This window comes from Neovison vison, chromosome 2 (assembly GCF_020171115.1).
Source record: "Neovison vison isolate M4711 chromosome 2, ASM_NN_V1, whole genome shotgun sequence".
Taxonomy (NCBI): Eukaryota; Metazoa; Chordata; class Mammalia; order Carnivora; family Mustelidae; genus Neogale; species Neogale vison.
Window position 1 is genome coordinate 194,244,527 of NC_058092.1, and position 24,028 is coordinate 194,268,554.

General features: G+C 38.9%; 2 protein-coding genes across 14 annotated transcripts in view; both read left to right on the forward strand.

Annotated features, from left to right (window-relative positions):
* Positions 1-24,028, forward strand: part of NRG3 (neuregulin 3) — a 1,054,218-nt gene that overhangs the window by 282,163 nt on the left and 748,027 nt on the right. The gene's annotated exons all lie outside the window — the stretch shown is intronic.
* On the forward strand, positions 23,059-23,466 carry LOC122900847 (60S ribosomal protein L30-like). The gene has a single exon (XM_044239957.1). The coding sequence runs from the start codon at positions 23,095-23,097 to the stop codon at positions 23,440-23,442; it is 348 nt and encodes a 115-aa protein (XP_044095892.1). The 5' UTR covers positions 23,059-23,094; the 3' UTR covers positions 23,443-23,466.

The window sequence follows — 24,028 nt, forward strand, 5'->3', positions numbered from 1 at the left end:
CACAAGTCATGGGTTCCATTTTAAGGGAGCATGGGATCTCATTTGAAATGGGTATATAGAAGCACTTGCTACAGGGTAGTGATCTGTAAAATACGTAAAACAATTGCTTTAGTTTATTTCATATCTCCAGTGGGGCGACTCTTTGTGTATATACGACTACAATTGTCCCATGGATCTGCCCAATGTAGGTAATTTTTTCCTAATTTTACTGATAAGGAACCCAAAGCTTCAAGAGGTTAAGTACATTTTATGCATTCATTGGCTAGTAAATGGAATTGCTGGATGTCAAACCGTGGTCTGTTTCCTTGAAAGCCTGTTTTCCTTTCAACCATCTTTCACTACTTTTCGATAATGGGTCTGTCGTCACTAAGTCCTTATTAGCTCCTTAACCCACACAATCTGAATAATGATCACAACATCCCTCTAGGAAAGAAAGGTATCAACTGCAATTAGTCCTATTTGATGGATGAAAAACTTGGCTTTCTCTGAGTTTAACTGAAGTAATTGAGCTTGGCCAGGAGCAGGTCAGCCACTGGGGTAGTTGGTTCTTGAAGTTACTTCTTAGATCCATGGACTGCAATGTGTTGATTCTTACTTAAATATATTTAATGACTGGATATGATAAAGTAGTGCATTACTCATGATTGTGCCCCTACCAATGATTCCTAAACTCTCATAGGAGCTTCATGAAGCTTATACAGAGAGAGAAAACTTCCTGAATGGAAATAAAGCTCCACATATCGAGAATGGCTTTTGTTCTTAAAGCACAAGGAAATAGAACGGTTTTTCAAAAATTCTTATTCTTCAAGACTTCTGAAGTTATCTGTTGAATTTGAGTTTAGTTCAAGTGAACCTTGATTTCCAAGACATGCTCAGGAGCACAAACATTGTAACTAAAGGAGAGGTGGGTGGTCATTACACCTGCATACTTATGAGCTAAAAGTATTCATAGAAAAGTATTAAATTACTCCATAGTATTTACCAACTGACCCCCTCCACCGCCCCACTTTTTCTGGATTACCGGAGAGGCAGACCTTTCAGGGCAAGCTGCATTAGTACCATGTGCCCTGCTCTATGTTAAAAAGTGCCATCATTTTTTCTTTTTAATATTTTTTTCTCAATTTATTTATTTTCAGAAAAACAGTATTCATTATTTTTTCACCACACCCAGTGCTCCATGCAAGCCATGCCCTCTAGAATACCCACCACCTGGTACCCCAACCTCCCACCCCCCTGCCACTTCAAACCCCTCAGATTGTTTTTCAGAGTCCATAGTCTCTCATGGTTCACCTCCACTTCCAATTTACCCAAAAGCACATACCCTCCCCAATGTCCATAACCCTACCCCTCTTCTCCCAACCCCCCTCCCCCCAGCAACCCAGAGTTTGTTTCGTGAGATTAAGAGTCACTTATGGTTATATGAGGAAGTGGTGATGCAACATGGGGGCTTAAGTGGGTAGGAGAAGAATAAATGAAACAAGATGGGATAGGGAGGGAGACAAACCATAAAAAGTGCCATCATTTTATCAATCATTCTGAGCTTCAAAAATGCTGTTCTCATGGCAGAAGTGGTCACGACTTTCAGAGCTGTCATTGCCTTATTCTTCCTCATCCCTTTTTAGCAGAGTAAACACTCCTAAAAGTAAGGGCAAGGGGAGAGCTCCAAGGTGCTGACTGCTCTTTCTCACTCATCCCCCAGGAGGATGCACCAACATACCCAGTGAGCTTCCTCTGTTACTCAGTCTGTGATTCTTTTTACTAGCAGAGAAAGCAGTAAGGAAAACCAAGACAACAATATGGATATGTAACCTTGGGATTTATTCCTTTCCAGAGAATTAGAAAGCCAGGAGCACTTTCCAGCATATTGATCCAGCGTAACCCTTTTATGCATAGGCCAGAGTCTTCCTTTCATTATTAAATTCTTTGAGTTATAAAAGCCTTCAAACTTCTCCCTGGTCCTGTACCTAGAACAGGGTTAACAGACCATGTGAAGCCCCACCCCTCTAATCACCTGTTATTCATTAAAATGCTGTTGCCTCAGTAGGAACCAGTTGGTGGGGCAGCAGAGAATGAATTTGTGCTCTAGACTGTCTTCAGTTAAATTCATACTGTACTTGTCTTGCCTTCCGCCCCCTTGTGGCTTAAAATATGCAAATCATCCTTTCAGCGAGCCAGGCCATTTTTCTCTCCCTTTTTATTCGGCCTCTTTTCAGGAGAGCTCATGAACCTATCCAGTTTCTTCCATATTTACCAACAGTTATTTCATACGATTTTCTCTTCTTATATAATCAATTTCCCTTTTGATCTCCACTCAAAGATTATCTCGAAGATTATCGCAGGTGAAGGAATGACTTAATCAAATTCTCAAGGAAAACACCCCTCCCTTCTCGTGCACCTTAAGCTTTGCCAGTGTTATTTTATGTTGTATGCATATGACATGTTTATTCTGGCTTTAAAAATGATATGTATCCATCATATAAAATTTTGGTAATGTAGACAAGCACAGAGAAGAAAATAAAAAATCACCATCCAAATATAACTACAGTATTGTTAATATTTAAGCAGTGTAGTTGCCAAGGGCTTAGATTTTAGATTAGACATCATTGCCACTCAATAAGTCAGTATGCAAATGGGAAATATAAATTCAGATACGGCCATAAATGATTGCAAATCCCTGACATATCGATGTGTCGGGTTAGGCAAAGGCCTGGGAGGCAGTATTCATTTACATGTGGTTAGAGAAGGCCTCTCTGAAAAGAAACTGAATATTGGGAAGGAACATTTTAGGAAGAGATGAGGAAACATCCGTGGTTGACTGCTCTTGCCCCGACTGAATCTAGGGCCTTCAGGTTAGTGGGCAAGGTGGGTAATAGTAGATCTTAGATCAGTAAGATAGGCAGAAACCAGATCAGGGAGGCATTTGATGCCACGGTAAGGAGTACGGCTTTTGTTTTAAGTGTGGTGGGAAGTTATGATTGAATTTCAAGCAAGGGACCCATATGATGGGATCTGTAGTTTGAAAGAATAAGTGGATGATGCCTAGAGAATGTGTTTTATGGAGCAAGAGGGCAAATAGCATTAAGGACAGTGAAAGGTCAGATTAGGTGTATGATTTGGAGGCAGAAATGGCTGCATTTGGCTAAAGGCTGGCAGAGGGAAGTGAAAATTTAAAAAAAATAACACAGAAAAATAACATTTTTGCCTACTCAAAATGGGAAAACTAGGGGAGGAGCCAGTTTGGGGAAGGGGGCCAAAGAAGAGGAAATAAAAAGTTATGTTTTTGAATATGTTAACTGAACTTGGATATAGTCATCTTGAGTTCAGCGGAGGAGTTGGGATTTAAGACATAAATCAGTCGTAACAGAAGTAAAAGTACAAGTAGAAATAAAAGCTATAGGAATCATTATAGTATTTACTCTGATTTAATTTAAAAAAAATCTTACATTCTAATACCTGAATATAACATTATCAGTTATATCAAGTTTATACATAAAATATATATGCTGATAATACGTATAAACTTATACTCTATATAACCTGCTTTGAAAATTACATGTATATGTATATATCTGTGTATATACAACAAACAATTTTTTCATTCATTATTGATATATAAAACTGTTTTTCAGACCCTCCCTATATACAATGATCAAGGTCTTAGCAAGTGGGGTATTCCCTATCTGACTCTTTTCAACAAGTTACAATTTTATCTTAATCAGTAGAAATACTGCAGAAAAAGGCATGAAGATTTTAAGAATTTTGATAAAAATGCAATTTGCATTTCATGTCTGATACATAATAATAAGTGCTCAGTAATTATTTATTTGAGACTGATTACAGTCTCTCAGGATTATGTGAAGGTGACTTTTCCTCCTTTGCTTTGGTAAAACCGAACAGTGTAATTTATAATGTTGTCAATTTGATAGGCAGAATGCTTATTTTAATTTACATTTGTAAAATTAAGAAACGATATTTTTCATGCTTTTTTTCAGGTATTTGTTGGTCTTTTATAAATATTCACTCATTTGCTGCTTATTTTCCTATTGACAGTCATTTTTGTTTTTCTCGTAAAAATTCTTAACATACCCAACTTTTGTAGCAACATGGACGGGACTGGAAGAGATTATGCTGAGTGAAATAAGTCAAGCAGAGAGAGTCAATTATCATATGGTTTCACTTATTTGTGGAGCATAACAAATAGCATGGAGGACAAGGGGCATTAGAGAGGAGTAGGGAATTTGGGTAAATTGGAAGGGGAGGTGAACCATGAGAGACTATGGACTCTGAAAAACAGTCTGAGGGGTTTGAAGTGGCGGGGGGGGTGGGAGTTTGGGGTACCAGGTGGTGGGTATTATAGAGGGCATGGCTTGCATGGAGCACTGGGTGTGGTGAAAAAATAATGAATACTGTTTTTCTGAAAATAAATAAATTGGAAATATATATATATATAAATTAAAAAAAATTCTTAACATATAAAGGATATTAGTATGTTTCATTATAATAAGTATATTAAATATTTCTTTCCAGTTTTTTTTTTTAACCTCTTAATTGCACTTATGGGTCTCTTTCCTTCTTTTCTTTTCCTTTTTTTTTTTGAGATGTGTATGGGTGGGTGCAGTATGTAGAAGGCATTAGTATTTTGTGTTGCTAAATTTGCCTAGCTTAAGATATTCTAAAGGAAAATAACCCTTGAAAAAATAAGGATTATTTTTGCCAAATGAAAGAGATCTCAACATTCCAAACAGATGCAAACAAATAACTATATAAACCTAAGTACATCTAGTCAACATTTTAAAATTATAACATCATTTTGCCATTTGTTCTTTTGCTATTTGTTTTCTATTTGTCCCATCTGTTTTTTGTTCTCTTTTCCTCTTTTCTGTCTTCTTTTGAATTCACTGAATATTTTTTATGATTCCATAATACCTCCTGTTAATTTACTAAGTATAAATCTCTGCTTTGTTACTTTAGTGACTGCTTTTGGGTTTACAGTGTGCATCTTTAACTTTTTTCCTTTTTAAGATTTTATTTATTTATTTATTTGAGAGAGAGAGCATGAAAGGAGAGGGGTCAGCGGGAGAAGCAGACTCTCTGCCGAGCAAGGAGCCCATTGCGGGACTGGAACCTGGGATTCCAGGATCATGACCTGAGCGGAAGGCAGTCGCTTAACCAACTGAGCCACCCAAGAGCCCCCACATCTTTAACTTTTACCTTTAAGTAATAGACCACTCACATGTAGTTTAAGAACCTTTAAATGCTATCTTCCATTTCTTCCCTTTTGGCCTTTGTGCTATTGTTGACATCCATTTTAGCTTTACATATATTATAAATTCCACATTGCTCTATTACTATTTTTGTTTAAACAACCAAGTATTTTTACTTTTATTTTTTGTTTTTAAAAAGATTATTTCTTTATTTATTTGACAGAGAGAGAGAGAGAGCAAGAGTGAGAAGGGAACACAAGCAGGAGGAGTGGGAGAGAGAGAAGCAGGCTTCCCGCTGAGTGGGGAGCCTGACACAGGGGTGGATCCCAGGATCCTGGGATCATGACCTGAGCTGAATGCAGCTGCCTAATGACTGAGCCACCCAGGTGCCCCAACAGCCAAGTATTTTTAAAAATACATTTAAATATTAAGAAAAAATTCTTATTCTATTTATCCATGTAGTTACCATTTCTGGTTGTCTTTGTTGATTTGTTTAGATCCATAATTTAATCTGATATTGGTTTTCTTTTCCTGAAGGGCTTGCTTCCTTTAATATTTCAAGTTGTGTGGATCTGCTGGTGATGAATTCTTTCAAATTTTGTGTGTTTGAAATAGTCTTTCTTTTAAATTCATTATTAAAGGTATTTTGAAGGTAGTTCCACACTGCACATCTACCCCAACCCTTCCAGGATGCTTTAAACATGTTTTTCAACTGACTTCTTGCTTGCATTGTTTTTGGTGAGAAATCTGCCGTTATTCTTCCCTTTGTTCCTGTGTGTGGAATAAGTCTTTTCTCCTGCTGCTTTAAAGATTTTCTCTTTTTCATCGATTTTTTGAAATTTGGTTATGATGAGCCTCACTATAGTATGAATTTTTCATTTATTTTTTTGGATGGGATATTTTGAGCTTTTTGAATCTGTGGATTTATCATTTTATCTAATTAGGGAGATTTTATCTATTTATGTCTTCAAATATGTTTCTTATTCAGTTAATGGATTTTTCTTCTTATCCTGGGTCATATTTTTCTGCCTTTTTTTTTTTGCACTTCTGGTAATTTTTTATTAGATAGCAGACAGTATGATCTTTACTTGTTCAGTGCTGGATATTTTTGATTCTCATAAATGATTTTTATCTTCATTCTGGGATGCAGTTAATTTACTTGGAACATGATCTTGGTGATGGTTTTTGTTTTTGTTTTTGTTTTTGTTTTGACATTGTTAGACTGGACTTGGAACAGTGTCAGTCTATAGCTAATTATTCTCCATTTCTGAGACACAACTGTCTAAGAATAAACAAATGACTATTAATTTAATGTGACCTAGTGGTGGCAGTGGCATCTGAAGAGTGAGGTGATGGAAGTGGCCTGCTGTGTAGAAAATTTAATAATGATTCCTGTGTTTCCTGTCAAATTTTAATAAAATATGTGTACGCTTCTAATTAGTCTATTTTTATTGCTAATTCTATTTTGTATTTTACGCAGAATTTAATTAAACAAACTCCCAATTATGCAGTTATCTACTAATACATGTGGACTCAGCCACATGTGTTTCTTTATAGAGTAAATTCTTAGAGGTTCAGCATTGTTTAAACTTGCTTCTTCTAGAGGATGTTATGATTAGCCACTTAAAAATTTCTTCTCTTGCAGTGCCTAAGATTCCTCTAATTTTTTTTCATTCTATATTAGCCCCTGCTTTCATATAAAATAGATTCCTTAAATGTTTGTCAATATTTTGATATCTGCCCATATGTAACAACCATCTACCCAAAACCTATTTGGAGGCTCTCTATGGGTGTGTGAGAATGAACACTTTTGGTCATTATCTTGGAAGATCTCACTAGGAAATCTTCATGTCCTTTGAGGTAGTCAGATTCCCCAGGGCAAAGGCAGGGGGTAATCTGCACAAGTGAAATGTCTTGATTGTCACAATGTGGAGATATTGGTGAGGAAAGAAAGATCAAAGTACTGATACAAAGCCTTAATGCAATTCTCTAGTTTTCAACATTTTGTTTTCAAAATGCTGTATCAGCTTATTCTGAGTTAGATCCCTCAGAGCGGTGAGCACAACTGACATGTCCAGTTCTCCATAGTGAGGGATGCAATCCTGAGACTCTGTTTTACCCTCTGGCAGATCAGATTCCTATCTGCTTCCACAATGGCAGGAGGAGAGTAACTCAGCTCCACGGAGGACCCTAAACTGAGAGTGGATCTGTTTGTTTCTTAACTGGATTGTCAGCAAGTCCTCCATTTTTTAATGTACTTTTTGTATCCCGGCTCTAGAGGTTCTGGTTCTGCTCTTTCTCCAATTTGGGGAGGTTTTGAATGGAAATTGAGTTTCTTATCAATTTTTCTAATGTCTAGATGAACTGTTTGTCTTTCTGTGCTGGGCTGAGTCACTTCCCATTACTTCCTCAGCTTTCCTGCATCCAGAGTTCTGTTGCTTTTTGTTGATTGCCATTCCCTCTGTTCATGTGAACTCATGCCTTCTTAAAATTCCTTTACTGGAGATAATTTTTAGAAGTTTCATGATTAAGCAGAGCTCAGTGCTATGTTTAGTTTGCCATCTTAATACTGATATATGTGCAAATGTCTTTCTATAACATTATATTGAAGAAAGCAGCGAGTCCGTGTGCAAATTTGTGTGTCAGCTTACTGTTTGCCCTTTCATGCATTCCTACAGAGTTCTTCTATTCTTCTAATTGTAAAATGTTGGTGGGAGGTACTTAGGTTTGCATAGTTATTGTTTGCATTTATATGAAATAGTAAGAACTCTTTTACTTATATTTATTTATTTACCTTATTTTTAAAAGATTTTATTTATTTATTTGACAGAGAGAAAGAGATCACAGGTAGGCAGAGAGGCAGACAGGGAGAAAGGAGGAAGCAGGCTCTCTGCTGAGTAGAGAGCCAGATGAGGGGCTTGATGCCAGGACCCTGAGATCTTGACCCAAGCTGAAGGCAGAGATTTAACCAACTCAGCCACCCAGATGTCCCAGTAAGAACTCTTTTAATTTGCAGAAAAAGTCCTTATTTTTTCAAGAGTGCTGTTCTTTCAGAATATCTTAATTATTTTGCCAGTTAAAAAAAAAAAAAACAAAACAAAACTGCTCTTTTGTTCAGGAACAACAGTGTTCCAGGATCATCCCTCTTTACATATTGACATCTATTTTATAATAGCTTCTTCTTAGTTTTTCACGTCTCTGAATTTTCTGAAAGTATGTCTCAAGGTTTTATTTCTAATAATAATTGAATTACATTTCTGTAGAACTATTTCTGCTCTCTGATGCTTCCTATGTGAATGTTCACTGCATGATTTTTCGTTTCCTTGATATATATTTTTTTAAATGTCATTTACCTTGATTATCATTTTACCCACTTGGTTTTGAATTGCAATGAATTCTCTCTTGGGTACTTCTGTTTCCTTACAGAGTATGTAGCTTTGTTCTTTATTAAAGGTTCTATGTGGTTTCCTCTAATTTTCTTCTGATCATTCAATAGGGCATTTTATAGTTATCTTTTTCTTTTGAGTTTTCCAATTACTTTTCTCTTTGTCTTGTTCTTTAACATTTCCCTCCCTCTTCCTCTCCCCCTAGTCCTCTTCCTCTCCCTTTCTTTACTCATGCTTAAATGAGATAGGATTTTCTTACTTAGTAGATGATTTGGTTGTTATCGGTTCTATCTTCTGCCTACTTTTGTATAAAGAAATTACCTTCTCAGCTCAGATTTTAAACCTTAAATTTACCAGGTATAAAAATACCAGGTATTTTTCTGATGATCTACAAATATCAGACCTATTTTTATCTCAACTACTTTGTTCTCTAATTCTCCAAACTGCTCTAGGACTAGGACATGAACAAATGTTATCCTAGTTCATACTTCTCCTGTATCCAAATTCTGCACTAAGCACAGTACCAGAGATGATTCACAATGGAATGGACCACTCCAAATCTGTTGTTTCTGAAATATGCTACCTTTCAGTCTGCACAGGAAATTGACATAGATGACAGAAGGTATGACATACTGTTCCGTTTACAGAGTACTATCTGAAAGGTAGAGAGGGCATGTGGCCAGGTTTTCAGCTTAGAAGTCCCTCTGCTTCCAAGTCAGTGAACAGTAAGTAGATAGAACTACTAGTTATCCAACATAGCCCAACATATTCCTGGCACTATCTCTGTAATCACATCAAACTTAATATGCTGCTTACCAAGTCTGTGTATTTATTTTTTCTAGGCAAATCCATATGGTTTATAAAAAACACCTGATTTTGACTGAGTCTCTGTTTCATTTATTAGCTGTAAGATCTTGGGAACATTCTCATCAAAACTCAATTCTCTCTCTCTTTTTTTTTTTAAGATTTTACTTATTTATTTAACAGACAAAGATCACAAGTAGGCAGAGGCAGGCAGAGAGGCAGGCAGTGAGAGAAAGGGGGAAGCAGACTCCCCGCTGATCAGAGAGCCCGATACGGAGCTCTATCTCAGGACCCTGAGATCATGACTTGAGCAGAAGGCAGAGGATTAACCCACTGAGCCACTCAGGTGCCCCAATTCTCTCTCATTTTTAAATGGGAAATAAAACACCTCATATATTAGAAAGTTGAGTTTTTTTTTTTTTCCAGGATTGAATGAGATAATGTCTGTGAGATGTGTAGCATAATGTAGGTATATAATAGGCATTTTTAAAAAAGATGTTATTTATTTACTTGAGAGAGAGAGAGAGAGAGAGAGAGAAAGTGGGAGAGAGCATGAGAGGGGAGAAGGTCAGAGGGAAAAGCAGACTCCCTGTGGAGCTGGGAGCCTGATGCGGGACTCAATCCTGGGACTCAAGGATCATGACCTGAGCTGAAGGCAGTCGCCTAACCAACTGAGCCACCTAGGCACCCAAAAAGCATTTTTTTTTCTTAAAGATTTTATTTATTTATTAAAGAGAGGGTCAGAGAGAGAGAGCGCACATGAGCTGGGGGAGGGGCAGAAGGAGAGGGAGAAGCAGACTCCCTGCCAAGCAGGGAGTCTGATGCAGGGCTCCATCCCAGGACTGCGGAATTGAGACCTGAGCCAAAGGCGGACACTTAACTATGTGAGCCACCTAGGCACCCATGTAATGAGCACTTGTTAATTACCAGCCTTCCAAATAGAGGTGACTTTTCCAAGATTTTCATAGATTTCTAATCTTCATTTTTTTTAGTGTTGTGTTTGTTTGTTTGTTTGTTTGTTTTTTTCTTAACCTCAGTGGATACTCCCATCAGAACATGGGAGAAGTCATGTTTATAATTCAACTTAATGTCATCCATAAATTCATCTCTTTAATTTTAATATTTCTGTTTTGCTTTGATTTAATGTGTATTCAACTCAACAGTCTGAGATCACTTGTCTTTAAGTGAAGGAATTGAAGACATTGATAGTAACTTTGATTATAGATATCTCTGGTTTTATTACTGTCATTGTTTTCTATTTTGTTCAGTTTTTCTTTTTTCACCCCACCCCGTCTGATTTTCTTTTTATTATGACCTGGTTTCCTGGTATAATTCAATCAATGTATTCAGTATCAAGCATTAAAAAAATAAAAGTTTCATTATTTGGGTGAGGGAAAATAATGCAGAAATTAGAGAGACATCAAATAATCAGCCATTCTTTCTCCCTCTAATTGCCTAACCCTCTGATATTCTGAAAGTTGAAGTCATATCTCTTGCTATTTAGCTTTTTCTTCTGTTGGCCGCATAGCTCTACCCTACTTTCACTAATATGCCATATCTTTTCATTTCTGTTAATTTTTAAGATTTTATTTATTTTAGGGATGCATGGATGGCTCAGTTGGTTCAGTATCTGCCTTTGACTCAGATCATAATCTCAGGATCCTGGGATTGAGTCCCCCACCAGACTCCTTGCTTGGCAGAGAGTCTACTTCTCTCTCTGCCTGCCACTACCCCTTCTTGTGCTTCCTCTCTCTTTGACAAATAAACAAATAAAATCTTTAAAAAAAGATTTTATGTATTTTAAAGAGAAAGAGAATGAGAGAGAATGCATGGGGGCAGGGCAAAGGGAACAGGAGAGAAAGAGTCTCAAGCAGACTCCCTGCTGAGCACAGAGCCAGTCATGGGGCTTGATCTCATGAGCCTGAGATCATGACCTGAGCCAGAATTCGAAGAGTCAGACACCTAACCAACTGAGCCTCCCAGGCGCCCCAACATGCCACATCTTTTTCGACACAAAGCACTGCTTCCACCCTGCCAGCATCAAAGAAAATCTGACAGGGATCTCTTGGCTTAGTTGTTTTCTGATAAGTGCTGTTTAGAAGGACATCTGGGTCCCGAATAGGGATTTAATGGAAGGGGAAACAGTTCTCTGGTAACCTCTGAGAGGAGGAGCAAGGTATTTGCTTTCTCAATATAGATTAAGCTCAGCTGCAGGTCATAGAATTCAAAATATAGTGGCTTATGAAGTACAGAAATACAGATTTCTCCCAGTAAGAGCAGTTCAGAAGTAGGCATTTCAGAACAAGCTTGCAAATGTTCTGTGGTTCCAAGCGCAGAGAAACTTTCCCTCTCATTTCTCTGTCCTCCTTGCTTATAACAACAATGTTGCTCCATGATTCAAGGTGGCTTCCCACCCTAGCACTGTGTTCCCTACAGCAGGAGGGGTGATAAGGAAGTAAAAGGAAAACAGGACACTCTTTTCTTTTAGGAGAACCCCAAGAAGAATAAAATTTCCTCCTCTGTCTTAGAAGAACTCGGTAGCCATATCCGGTTGCAAGGCGTGCTGAGAAATGAGACTTTTAGCACTCAGCAGTGTTCACAGCTGAACTGTCAGGATTCATGTCCATGAAATCGATGGGAAAGACATCCTCTGGGACACATCTTCCCAGTGTCTGGGATTGAGCTATTCCCTTTCACAGGCAGGGATGGAAGCACCGAGGGTGCTCTGAGCACCTGGCATGGGGTTTCTGTGTGAGGAAGTGAAATCTGAGAATATTGTTCTGTGCTACACTCCATCTGAATGGTAGTTAATGAATGGACTTCCAGATTCTGTGCTGACTTCTTTCTCTCTCTCTCTCTCTCTCTTTTTTTTTTTAATTAATAGACAGAGTGTTAGTGTAAAGTTGGAAAACACCGTTAACAAAGAGAGCTTAAAATCCCAGTCCATTCATGGGGCCAACCTTGTTGACCAAAAAGGCCTTCAGTATGTGGAACATTCCTGATGGGTTTTAGAGCTACTTTGACTTTCATTTTTATACCTAGGTCCGGTTGGGTTTGGTTTGTGCTTAACATGGACAGCGAACCCCAAACAGGAAATAGTTTTAGGAAACTCTTATAACACATGTGCTTTGGGAAGGAACTTCATCAACTGGATAATGTGATCTAGAAGTTGGAGTTTGCATCTCAGCCCTGAGACTCCAAGGTCCCACATGCTGATCCTGGGGCGGTTGCGACGATTCGGAGAGAATCATCCTGATGCTGTCTGAAGATACAGTTTGCCACAGAACCCATCAGGCTGCTTGCATCTCTGCCCCTGCCTGGGTTCAGGCCACTATTCAAGTGTTATAGCTTCTTAATTCTAGCTCCCTGTAGATTCAGAGGCAGTGTCTGCTGTGCCTCGTCACTGGACTCCTGATGCAGTGAACTATTCTAGCACTGGGCTTGGCACAGGTCCTCCCCACCTTCTTTCTTTTACACCAGCTCCAACAACAGGGATTCATTGCAGTTATTTTACTAATACTTGGGTAAAAAAAAAAAATTCTGAAATTACATCTCTCTCTAGTGCTTCTAGAATTTACAAAATCAACAGGGAGTCTTCACCACAGGCCCCTAATATCAAAGTCTCTGTTCAGGAAAATCCATAAGCTGGGGTGACTTTTGAGTTAAATTAAATTTTATGGCTCAAGAAATTCTTTGCTTGGTTTTCACCACCATTACAAAGCAAAGAAAATAATTTTAGATTCAGTTTACACAAAAGATCACTTCAGGTTGATATAGGCTTTATGTTAGTGGCATGGAAATATTTGCATCTGCACATTGATATGTAGTGAAATAGGCTGTAAAAGATAAGATCAATTTTCTATTAAAAGTAAAAAGGCCAGGGTAGCCTGATACAGGGAGGGCTTTTCCCATTTGTCACTCAGCACGGTTTGACAGTTTTCCATTAGCTGTGGAAGGCACTGGCTGCTTTGCTGGGGTAAAGCTTTAAAAATTACTCACACGTACACAAACACACATACACAAATGCATGTACACACTCACACAGATAACCCAGACTTGAATACATGGGCACAAAAAACATAGTTGTCACATATGCAGACACCTATTCAAGCATGTGAACACAGTCACATAGCGAAGTCATGTTCACACGGATAGGGAGACGCTGACCAAATGGTACAATGGCGTGGCCAGGAGGGACATTTGCAGTGACAGGAAAGCATGATGAAGGCTCATTCATAGAGACACTGAAAGACCTCAAGACACTGACATAAACACACGGAGACACAGATGTACATGTGTGCAGACACACACACATACACAAAAGCACACAGAGCCCCAGAGACCAAGGCAGAAAGTCACATGAAGATCAACATTTAGGTATCTAGAGGGACAGAATACATTAGTACCTTGGGGTAGCTCCCCATCGTGCCCCTTCCAAGTCTTTCAAAATGACCATATGTGGTGGTTACATGATGACTGAATATAAGAACTTCTTCTAAAACCATAGAAAAACCTAAAATTTATTGAACTCCTCCTATATGTTGTGTTTTAGTATCCATAGCCACATTATTACAAGCCTATCAATTTCCAAGATGTTCTTTTCAGTCTTGAGTAAGTTCACTCTTCTCTCTTTTCCCAGCCGTCTAACTCTACTCTGTTTCCTCTTTATAGACAGGGTTTTTTCCCATCACCTTAACCCATCATCACCCCAATCTTTCCTCATTCTGGCCTCCTTTATAACATTTATCTGAATATCTGGCTGGTCTCTTGCCCTTGACAATGAAATTCCACTCTTCTCTTTCCCTTTAGTTTAAAAATCTCATCTACCCTTTGAGGTCTCATTCGGTTCCATTTGAAGATTTAATTTGCATTCCATATATTCTTGTAGCTACACTAAGTAACACAAAGTTTAGCACATTTGACTTTTCTTTCATTTCTTTACAACACATCAACTGTGCTTCCCCAGCTGAATTCTAATCCTTCTGAAGGCTGAAACTCTGCTTTATTCCTATCTTTGCCTTACATTTCCCAACCTCTGGCTCATCCTGGTGTGCTTTGGAGCACTCTGCACCCTCATTCTGCATCAGGGCCACCTCAACTGGTCACTCCCAATGCTTCCATCTTTAATCCAAGTAGAATTCCAAACTCCAGCCCTCCTCCAGACCTGTACTTCTAATTTTATAATTTCTGAAAACACTGTAAGCCCAATGGATTGTTAATTTCAATTTACAAACTCTCAATTGGACAGTTTCTCCCCATTATCTTTCCCTAAACCTATTCACCCTTCATTTTCTTCTGATCCTGGGCAGCTGTCCTGCCATGCATTCAATTATCCATGTCAGAATGTCAGTCAGCACTTTATACCTTCCCCTCTCTCTACCTTTCCCTTCCCCAACTCTAGAACCTGAAGAAATACCTTTTTGTACCCTAGCTGTTCATCAGTGCTGCTGCACTCTGCCTTTGAACACTGCTCTGGTTCATGCCCTCACCAACTTGAGGATAGGCAAGGGGAGATGATTGGCTTCTAGCTACTCTCTTGCTTCTGGTTTTGTTCCCTGAGATCAGCCTTCCCTACTGGTACCAGAAACATCGTTTTGAAACACAAATCTGATCTTGTTATTTCTATGAAAACATCTGTAACGTCTCAAGAGTGCCCTATGTTCAAGTCCAAACTCCTCCACGAGGCAGCACCTTACAGCATTGCCTTGACCGGTTCTCCCAGCGGAGCCACCTCTTCCTGTCTGTTTCCATCCAGATGACTCTACATTCTTCTACAGGCGGAATACATCACATCTGTGGGCATCATTGAGCAATTTCTCTTTGCCTAAATGCTTTATTTTGCTGTTCTGCCCGGGAAACTACCCTTAGATCCTTCAAGACTCCATTCTGACAGTTTCCATGACTTTCTCTGGGAAAATTAAACATTTCCATAAAACTTTGTACAAACCGAGGAGAGCACTCATCACACGGTTAGCTGTTCTCGTGTCTTTTTCCTTAATTGGGCTGTAACTACTCCAAGAACAGATATTGTTCTCCCCACTACAATGTCAAGTACTTAATGAAGACAGTTGTTCTGTTACTTGGATGATTACTTCGGTAACTGCTGTGCAAGGAAAACACTACAGCGCAGACAGTGCACATGTCTGCGTGGAGGACTACCACTTACTGCCCACTTCATATAAATGCTATATATAGGTATATGTGTGTGTGTATATGTATATGTGGGTATGCATTTAATTCTTCCAGCAAGTCTCTCATATAATTGTTATTATGCCCATTTTCCCAGTAAGAAGTCTGGGTTACAGAGAAATCAAGGATTTGTGCAGGTTAGGTCTGTTTACTTGTTTTTAGCCCAGAGCCTCCCATACTTTCATCCCACTGGTCCAGAATGGGTCCATAAGACAACCTTTCTGCATCCAACATGAGAAACTATGAATTTAACCCAATATAACCTACTGTTTTCCCTGCAATAGCTCCCAAAGCTTTTAATACACTGATGTGGTTCTCCAACTTTGACTCTACCTCATAACCCTTTCCAGATCTGCTCAGCCTCAGAATCCATGCACACAGAACACACTTTGGGAGATGCAGTATAATATCAAGCGTTCTCTTTAAAAAACTTCTGGCTTTCATACATCGTTAGGGAACCACTCCCCTTTCTGCCCGAATTTGAAGAAAGAATATGTATCCCTACGCAGCTACTCATTCTGTTATACTGAGATTGAGTGGAAGTGGCTGGCATATCAATTCTCAGAATCCCAGCGATCTCACTAGCTGTCCCGTGGCTACATTTGCCACCAGGAGAGAGGAGAGGGACAGAAATGTCTGCTTGATTCTCCCGAGTTATTTGGACCCGTGCCTGGGCCCACAGGCACCCCCCTCACACAAAGCATGTGCAAGAGAAGAAAACACTCAGATTGAGCTGCCTGAGCTTCATCCTTCTGCAATCTTGTCCTCAGTCTTCTTCTCTGGTGGTGTTTTTTTGGGTGGTGGGTGCTACGGAGTCCACTACACCTTTTGCACTTTATGGACAAGTTTATTTATTTTTGTCTCCAGCTGAGAGCATCAACATGGCATTCCCTGATGCCCCTGGTAATTTCCCAAGCCCGGTGACTCCTGTTCCTCTTGATCTGTTTCACTGGCAGGGGCACTGCCGCCGACCTGGATTTGCTCATCTGGGCTCAAACGACAACAGCTCAGAAGCCGCATATATTTGACAACACAAAACTCCACCCCTCTAAACCACACACAGACAGAAATGCAGCTCTGAAGTCACAGTGGCCTTGGTTCCAGTCCTGGCTTGAGCACACCACTAAACCCCAGCTTTACTGCTTGCTGGCTTGGACAAGGGACTTACCACATAGACTTCCCTTTCCTTACCTGCACAATGATGATAATATTACGTACCTCACTGGGCTGTTGAGAGGATTAAATAAGATAGCTCAGTGTCTGGGATGTATAGCAGCAGTCATATACTGTTCGCTGTGTTTGTATCACTGGTATTTTTCAATTTTGTCTTTTATATTTTTACTTACATGTTACCTTTTTCTTTCTTTTGCTTTCTCGCAAACTATCAAGGCCTCATAGACTTGTTTAAATTTAAGGAGACACTAAAAAGAATAATATATTGATCCTTTTTACAAAGGGTTTGTAAGAAGAGGTTACTAATGAAACATTATATACAACAGTTTAATTCTTCCTAAAAGAAATGAAAAACCCTCTTTGTAGATAAACTGAGTGTTAGATAAATCCATTAGCACCCAAGTTTAAAAGTCTATATGATGAGTAAGTGTAACTGATAAGATTAAAATAAAAGTGCTTGGACTGTGTGTGTTATCAAGAGTATAATCTAACTAAGTTAGTGGATCTCAAAGTTTTTGATGTCAGAAATGCTTTACATTCATAAAAATTATTGAAGTTTCCTTATGAGCTTTTGTTTCAGTGAACCATACTTATCAATATTTTTAATATTAAAAAGTACAATGAGGAAACTTAAAAATATTTCATTGAGGGGCACCCGCATCGCTCCGTCAGTTAAGTGTCCAACTCGTGATTTTGGCTCATGTCATGATCTCAGTGTCATGAGATTGAGCCCCACATTGGGCTCTTTCTCTCCTTCTTCTTCAATTCCTCCCGCCCAACTCACTCTCTGTCTCTCTAAATATGTATAATTGATTTTGAAAACAAAAATAAGCCATTGCATGCTAAAATAAATAATAATTTATTATTATTTTTTTATTATGTTAGTCACCATACAGTACATCATTTGGTTTTGATGTAATGTAACCATGATTCATTGTTTGCATATAACACACAGTGCTCCATGCAATACATGCCTTCCTTAGTACCCATCACTGGACTAACCCCTCCCCCCATCTCCCCTGAAACCCTCAGTGTGTTTCTTGGAGTCCACAGTCTCTCATGGTTCATCTTCCCCTCCGATTCATCTCCCCCTTCATTTTTCCCTTCTTTCTCCTAATGTCCTCCATGCTATTCATTATGTTCCTTTTTAGTGAAAAATAAATTATTTCCCAAACCAAAAAAAAGGAGAAAAAGTAACATTGCTTTGTATATATATTTATTATAGTTAAAAAAAAAAACACGTGAAATCTACCCTCCAAGGAAATTTTTAAGTATATAGTGCAGTATTATAAACTATGATAACCATAGTGTACAGCAGACCTCTAGAATTTTTTCGTCTTGCGTAAATGACATTGTATGTCCGCCGAAGAGAAGTCCCCCATTCTCCCCAACCCCATCCTGTGGCAACCACCATTCTTTCTACCTCAATGGGTTTGACTACTTTAGTACATATTTAGTACATAGTACTACATATAAGTAGAATTAAGTAGTATTTGTCTTTCTGTTACTGGCTCATTTCACTTAGCAGAATATTCTCAAATTTTCACTTATCTTGTGGCATATTACAGGATTTCCTTTTTTGTCACTGAGTCATATTCCATTCTGTGTGTATATTGCATTTTCTTTATCCATTCATCTACCAATGGACATTTAAGTTATATAGACTCCCTGGGGTGCCTGGGTGGCTCAGTGGGTTAAAGCCTCTGTCTTTGGCTCAGGTCAGGACCCCAGGGTCCTGGGATTAAGCCCCGCCCGCATCAGGCTCTCTCCTCAGCAGGGAGCCTGCTCCCCCTCTCTGGATCTGCCTGCCTCTCTGCCTTCTTGTGATCTCTCTCTCTCTGTCAAATAAATAAATGAAATCTTTTAAAAAAATAAAATAAAAAGGTCTCTCCTGGGGCGACTGGGTGGCTCAGTGGGTTAAAGCCTCTGCCTTCGGCTCAGGTCATGATCTCAGGATCTCATGATCTCAGGATCGAGCCCGCATCGGGCTCTCTGCTCAGCAGGGAGCCTGCTTCCTCTTTTCTCTCTCTGGCCGCCTCTCTGCCTACTTGTGATCTCTCTCTGTCAAATAAATAAATAAAATCTTTAAAAAAAAAAAAGGCCTCTCCTTTAAGTTATATAGATTCCTTTGCTGTTGGGCATAATGCTGCCATGAACACGGGAATGCAAATATCTTTTTAAGATACTGTTTTCAGTTCTTTTGGAAAGATACTTGAGGTGGGATTGTTGGATCATTTGGAAGTTCTGTTTTTAATTTTCTTTGAAAAACCTCCATATTGTCTTCCATGGTGGCTGCACCATTTTACATTCCCACCAGCAATTATTTTTGATAAGGGCCACCCTAATAGATGTGAAGTGAAATCGTGTGTGGTTTTGAATTGCATTTACTTGATGATTAGTGATGTTGAGCATCTTTATCACGTATCCATTGGCCATTTGTAAATCTTCTTTGGATAAATGTCTGTCCAAACCATTGCACCCTTTAAAAAAAAAGTGATTTACTTGTATTTCTTATAATGAATTGGAAGAATTCCTATATTCTTGGATATTAATGCCTTATCACGTGTGGTTTGAAGTATTTTCTCCTGTTCAATAGGCTGCCTTTTCATTCTGTTAATTCTTTGCTTTGCCGTACAGAAGCTTTTTAGTTTGATATAGTCCCACTTGTCTGTTTTTGCCTTTATTGCCTATTCTTTTGGTGTCATGTCCAAGAAATCATTGCCAAAACCAGTATATGAATCTTTTACCCTATGCTATTTTCTACAGTTTTACAGTTACGTTTAGATATTATTCAATCCATTTTGAGTTAATATTTGCGAGTAGTGTAAAATAGAGGTCCATTTTCGTTCTTTTGCATGTGGCTATCCACTTTTCCCAACACCCTTTATTTGAAGAAGCTCTTTTATACCCAGTGTGTATTCTTGGCACTCATGTTGAAGATTAGCTGACTGTACAAGCATGGATTTATTTCTAGGTTCTCTGTTCTGTGCCATTGATTTGTACATCTGTCTTTATGCCAGCACCATATTGTTTTGATTATTGTAGCTTGAAATCATCAGGAAGTATGAGGCCATCACTTTCGTTTTTCTTCTTCAAGATTGTTTTGTTTCTTCAGAGTCCTTTGTGCTTCCACATGATATTTTTCTGATTTTGTAAAAATTGCCATTGAGTTTTTTTTAGGGATTACTTTGAATCTGTAGATGGCTTGGATTGTATGGACATTTTAACAATATTAAGCTTTCCATTTTGTGAACACAAGGTGTCTTTCCATTTGTGTCTTCTTTAATTTCTTTCAGCAATGTGTAATTTTCATTGTACAAGTCTTTGGCTTTTTTGGTTCCATTTATTCCTGAATATTTTATTCCTTTTTATGCTATTATAAATGGATATGTTTTCCTAATTTCCTTTCAGTATTGGTCATTGTCAGTATATAGAAATAGTTTATTTTTATAGGTTGATTATGTATCCTGTGACTTTACTGAATTCATTTATTAATTCTAACATTTTTTTGTGAGGAAACTTTAGTGTTTTCTGCCTATAAAATTCCCTTGTTTGTGAACAGAGATCATTTTTCTTTTTCCTTTCTTATTTGGATGCTTTTTCTTTCTTTTTCTCAGGTAATTTCTCTGACTGGTACTTGCAGTAGTATGTTGAGTAGAAGTGGTAAGAGTTGGACATTTGTGCCTTATTCTTGATTTCAAAGGAAGGGCTTTCAGTATGGTATCAGCTGTGGGCTTGTCATATATGACCTTTATTGTGTTGAAGTAATTTCCTTCTATCCCTAGTTAAAGTGTTTTTATCGTAAGTCGATGTTGAATTTTGTCAGTTGCTTTTTTTTGTATCTATTGAGATGACCATGTGATTTTATCCTTCATTCTGGTAATGTGGTGTATCACATCAATTGATCTTCTTCTGTTGAGTCATCCTAGTATCACAAGGATAAATCCCATTTGGCCATGATGTCTAATCCTTTGATATCTGTTGAATTCAGTTAGCTAGAATTTTGTTGAGTATTTTTACATCTGTATTCATCAGGGATATTGGCTTGTCGGCTTCTTTTGTGGTAGTATTTTTTCTGGCTTAGGTATCAGGTTAATGCTGCTCTCATAAAATATGTTTGGAAATATTCCTACCTCTCAGTTTTCTGGAAAAGTTCGAGAAGAATTGGTGTTAACTCTTTACATATTTGGTATAATTCACCAGTGAAGCCATCTGGTCTTGAGCTTTTCTTTCTGAGGAGATACTTGATGATTTATTCAGTCTCTTTCTAGTCATAGGTCTGTTCAGATTTCTATTTCTTCATGATTCAATCTTGTCAGTTGACGTTTCCAGGAAGGCTTCTTAAGACTTTCTTGTGGATGTACCTTTTGTGGACTTGTGCAGGTAGATTCCTAATTGGATGGATTTGCTGGTTTCTTAACTTCAAGAGCTCATAATCTCTTGCTCCTTGTGGACTGTGGCTAGTCTGAATCAGCAGCACACTGCCCCGTCTTTTTGGTTCTCAGTGGCCTCCAGGCATCAAGAGTACACCAGGTCTCAACTGTGATGTAAGACTAGTGAGACAGAAGCCAGTCTCTTAGACAGGCTCTCCAGCCTCCACTCCATGAAAACTCAGAATGTTGCAAGTAAAGTCCAGTCTTTTCTCTCCCTCCAGGGAGAGTCCAGGAATAAGGAGTTTTCTCCCAATCATGTGATACTATGCCAGAGAGAGGTACTGTAGTGAGATGGTACCATGCATTTTCCTGTTGGCTTCACTGCACCTGGTTTTATGCTACCTGGGATGCAGGGGCTTCTTAACTGCTTTCTGGATTTCTCACAAAGGATATTATTGATCTGTGTACATTTCTGAATTGGTATCTCTGTGGGAGGAAGGATGGTCTAAGGCTTCCTATTCTACCATCTTGCTAACCTGCTATGACATTACTTTACATTTTTGCAAGTCTCTTTATTGGGTGCTTTAGCAGAAGACAGATATATATATATAGATAGATAGATAGATAGATAGATATAGATAGATATATAGATAGATAGATAGATAGATAGATATCAATCCCTTACCTTATGTTGGTGTGGTGGAAGTATGTGAGGAAAAGTAATCTCATACAAATATGAGTTAGAAAAAGAAGGATTGTTTTTGTAGCCAAATTTGACAATTTTGGATTTCTTAAATTCCCTACCCTAACTCATCAGGTAGTAGCTCTTAAAGATTTCAGGCAATGTGAAATCTGAAATTGTATTGAATGACACTACAACCCACTGATCCATACACTACTTCAAATGGGTCTTTGACCTGTATATCATTTGATGACCTCTTACATTGGTCTTTTGGAAAATATTGTTTCATTGAGTTAAGCAGATCTTTTAAATGTTGGCTCACGACAATTCAGTATCAGAAAATTTTTTTATTGATCTGACTACCAGCTACATTGGAAATGACTTATGCTGCCAAACTCATGGTGGTGAATTTTAATTTTCCAAAATCCTAATTCTCACTTGATTGCTTGAATTTTATCAGTAGCAACAGCTGATGATCAACATACTCTCAACTGTTTTCCCTGAAGTTACAGGTTCATCTCATTCTTTCCTGACAAGGTTCCTACCAAATAACATAGTTTGAAAGCCTTTTACTCCCCATCAGCCATTCTATCAGGTAACAGTAGTGTCCCTCAAAAAAGTAGCTAGTTCAGTTTGCGACTCAACTACGTAAGTACTCTTTTTTTAATATTTCATCTATTTATTTGTCAAAGAGAGAGAGCACACACAAGCAGGGGAATTGGCAGGCAGAGTGGGAAGCAGACTCACTGATGAGCAAGGAACCCAATGAGGGACTTGATCCCAGGACCCCCGGGATCAGAACTGAGCCAAAAACAGACACTTAACCGAATGAGCCACCCAGGTATCCCTACTACACAAGTATTTTGAAGACAGTAATCACCCTGTGGCATCTGAAGGGCTTAGTTAAGCTTCTGACTCTTGATCTCAGCTCTGATCTTGAGCTCAGGGTAGTGAGTTCAAGCCCCAGATTGGGTGCCATGTGGGGTGTGGATCATTCTTAAAAAACAAAAACAGGGGCACCTGGGTGGCTCAGTGGGTTAAGTCTCTGCCTTCGGCTCAGGTCATGATCCCAGAGTCCTGGGATCAAGTCCCGCAATGGGCTCTCTGTTCAGCAGGGAGCCTGCTTCCCCATCTCTCTCTCTGCCTGCTTCTCTGCCTACTTGTGATCTGTCTGTCAAATAAATAAATAAAATCTTTAAAAAAAAACAAAAACAGCCTTTCTCTCTCCCGGCCATTTTGGCGGCTGCTTTTGGTTGGGACCGTCCCGCACCTAAGGCAGGAAGATGGTGGCCGCGAAGAAGATGAAAAAGTCGCTGGAGTCGATCAACTCCAGGCTCCAGCTTGTTATGAAAAGTGGAAAATACGTGCTGGGGTACAAGCAGACTCTGAAAATGATCAGACATGGCAAAGCAAAGCTGGTCATCCTCGCCAACAACTGCACGGCCTTGAGGAAATCTGAAATAGAGTACTACGCCATGTTGGCCAAAACTGGTGTCCATCACTACAGTGGCAATAATATTGAATTGGGCACAGCATGTGGGAAGTACTACAGAGTATGCACGCTGGCTATCATTGATCCAGGTGATTCTGATATCATTAGAAGCATGCCAGAACAGACTGGTAAAAAGTAAATCACGCAGAATTTTTCTTTAATAAAACTGGCCACAGCTTGTTTAAAAACAAAACAAAACAAAACAAACAAACAAACAAAAACCAAAAACAAAAATCAGACAACTTTCTCCAATGCCTGGAGGACTCTCTCATCACAAAGAATTATTCAGCTCAAATTACAATAGTCGCAAGGTTCAGAAACTCAGGTTTAAAGAGAGGAGAACAGGCCAGGAAGACAGTTGTATACTCTACAAGGTTATGTAAAGGCTCAGGTTTCTTCTAATTGTTCTGTTAATCACCAAAGGGTTTTCCTCACTCACAGATCTGGCTCATTGGAAAAACATCTGCTTTCTTCAAGGGGCAAAGAGAAGTTGAGGGCAAGCAATTGGCTGTGAGGAAAATGATGGCAAAGTTGCCCACATCCTTCCAGCTCCGTACTTTGCACTGGCGAGGACTTGGCCAGATGAGGCTGTCATGCAGGAAGAGGTTAGAGGGAGACACAGAGAGTGATTGGAGAAGACTAGCAGTATTCATCATGATAGGGAAATGCTTTAAAACACTGCGGGGCGGGGGGGGGGGCGGTGCGAAGAGAAGCCAGTGGTCTTT

Bases quoted from the DNA above. Each gene is read 5' to 3' on its own strand.
- LOC122900847 (XM_044239957.1), top strand. From the start codon at position 23,095: ATGGTGGCCGCGAAGAAGATGAAAAAGTCGCTGGAGTCGATCAACTCC.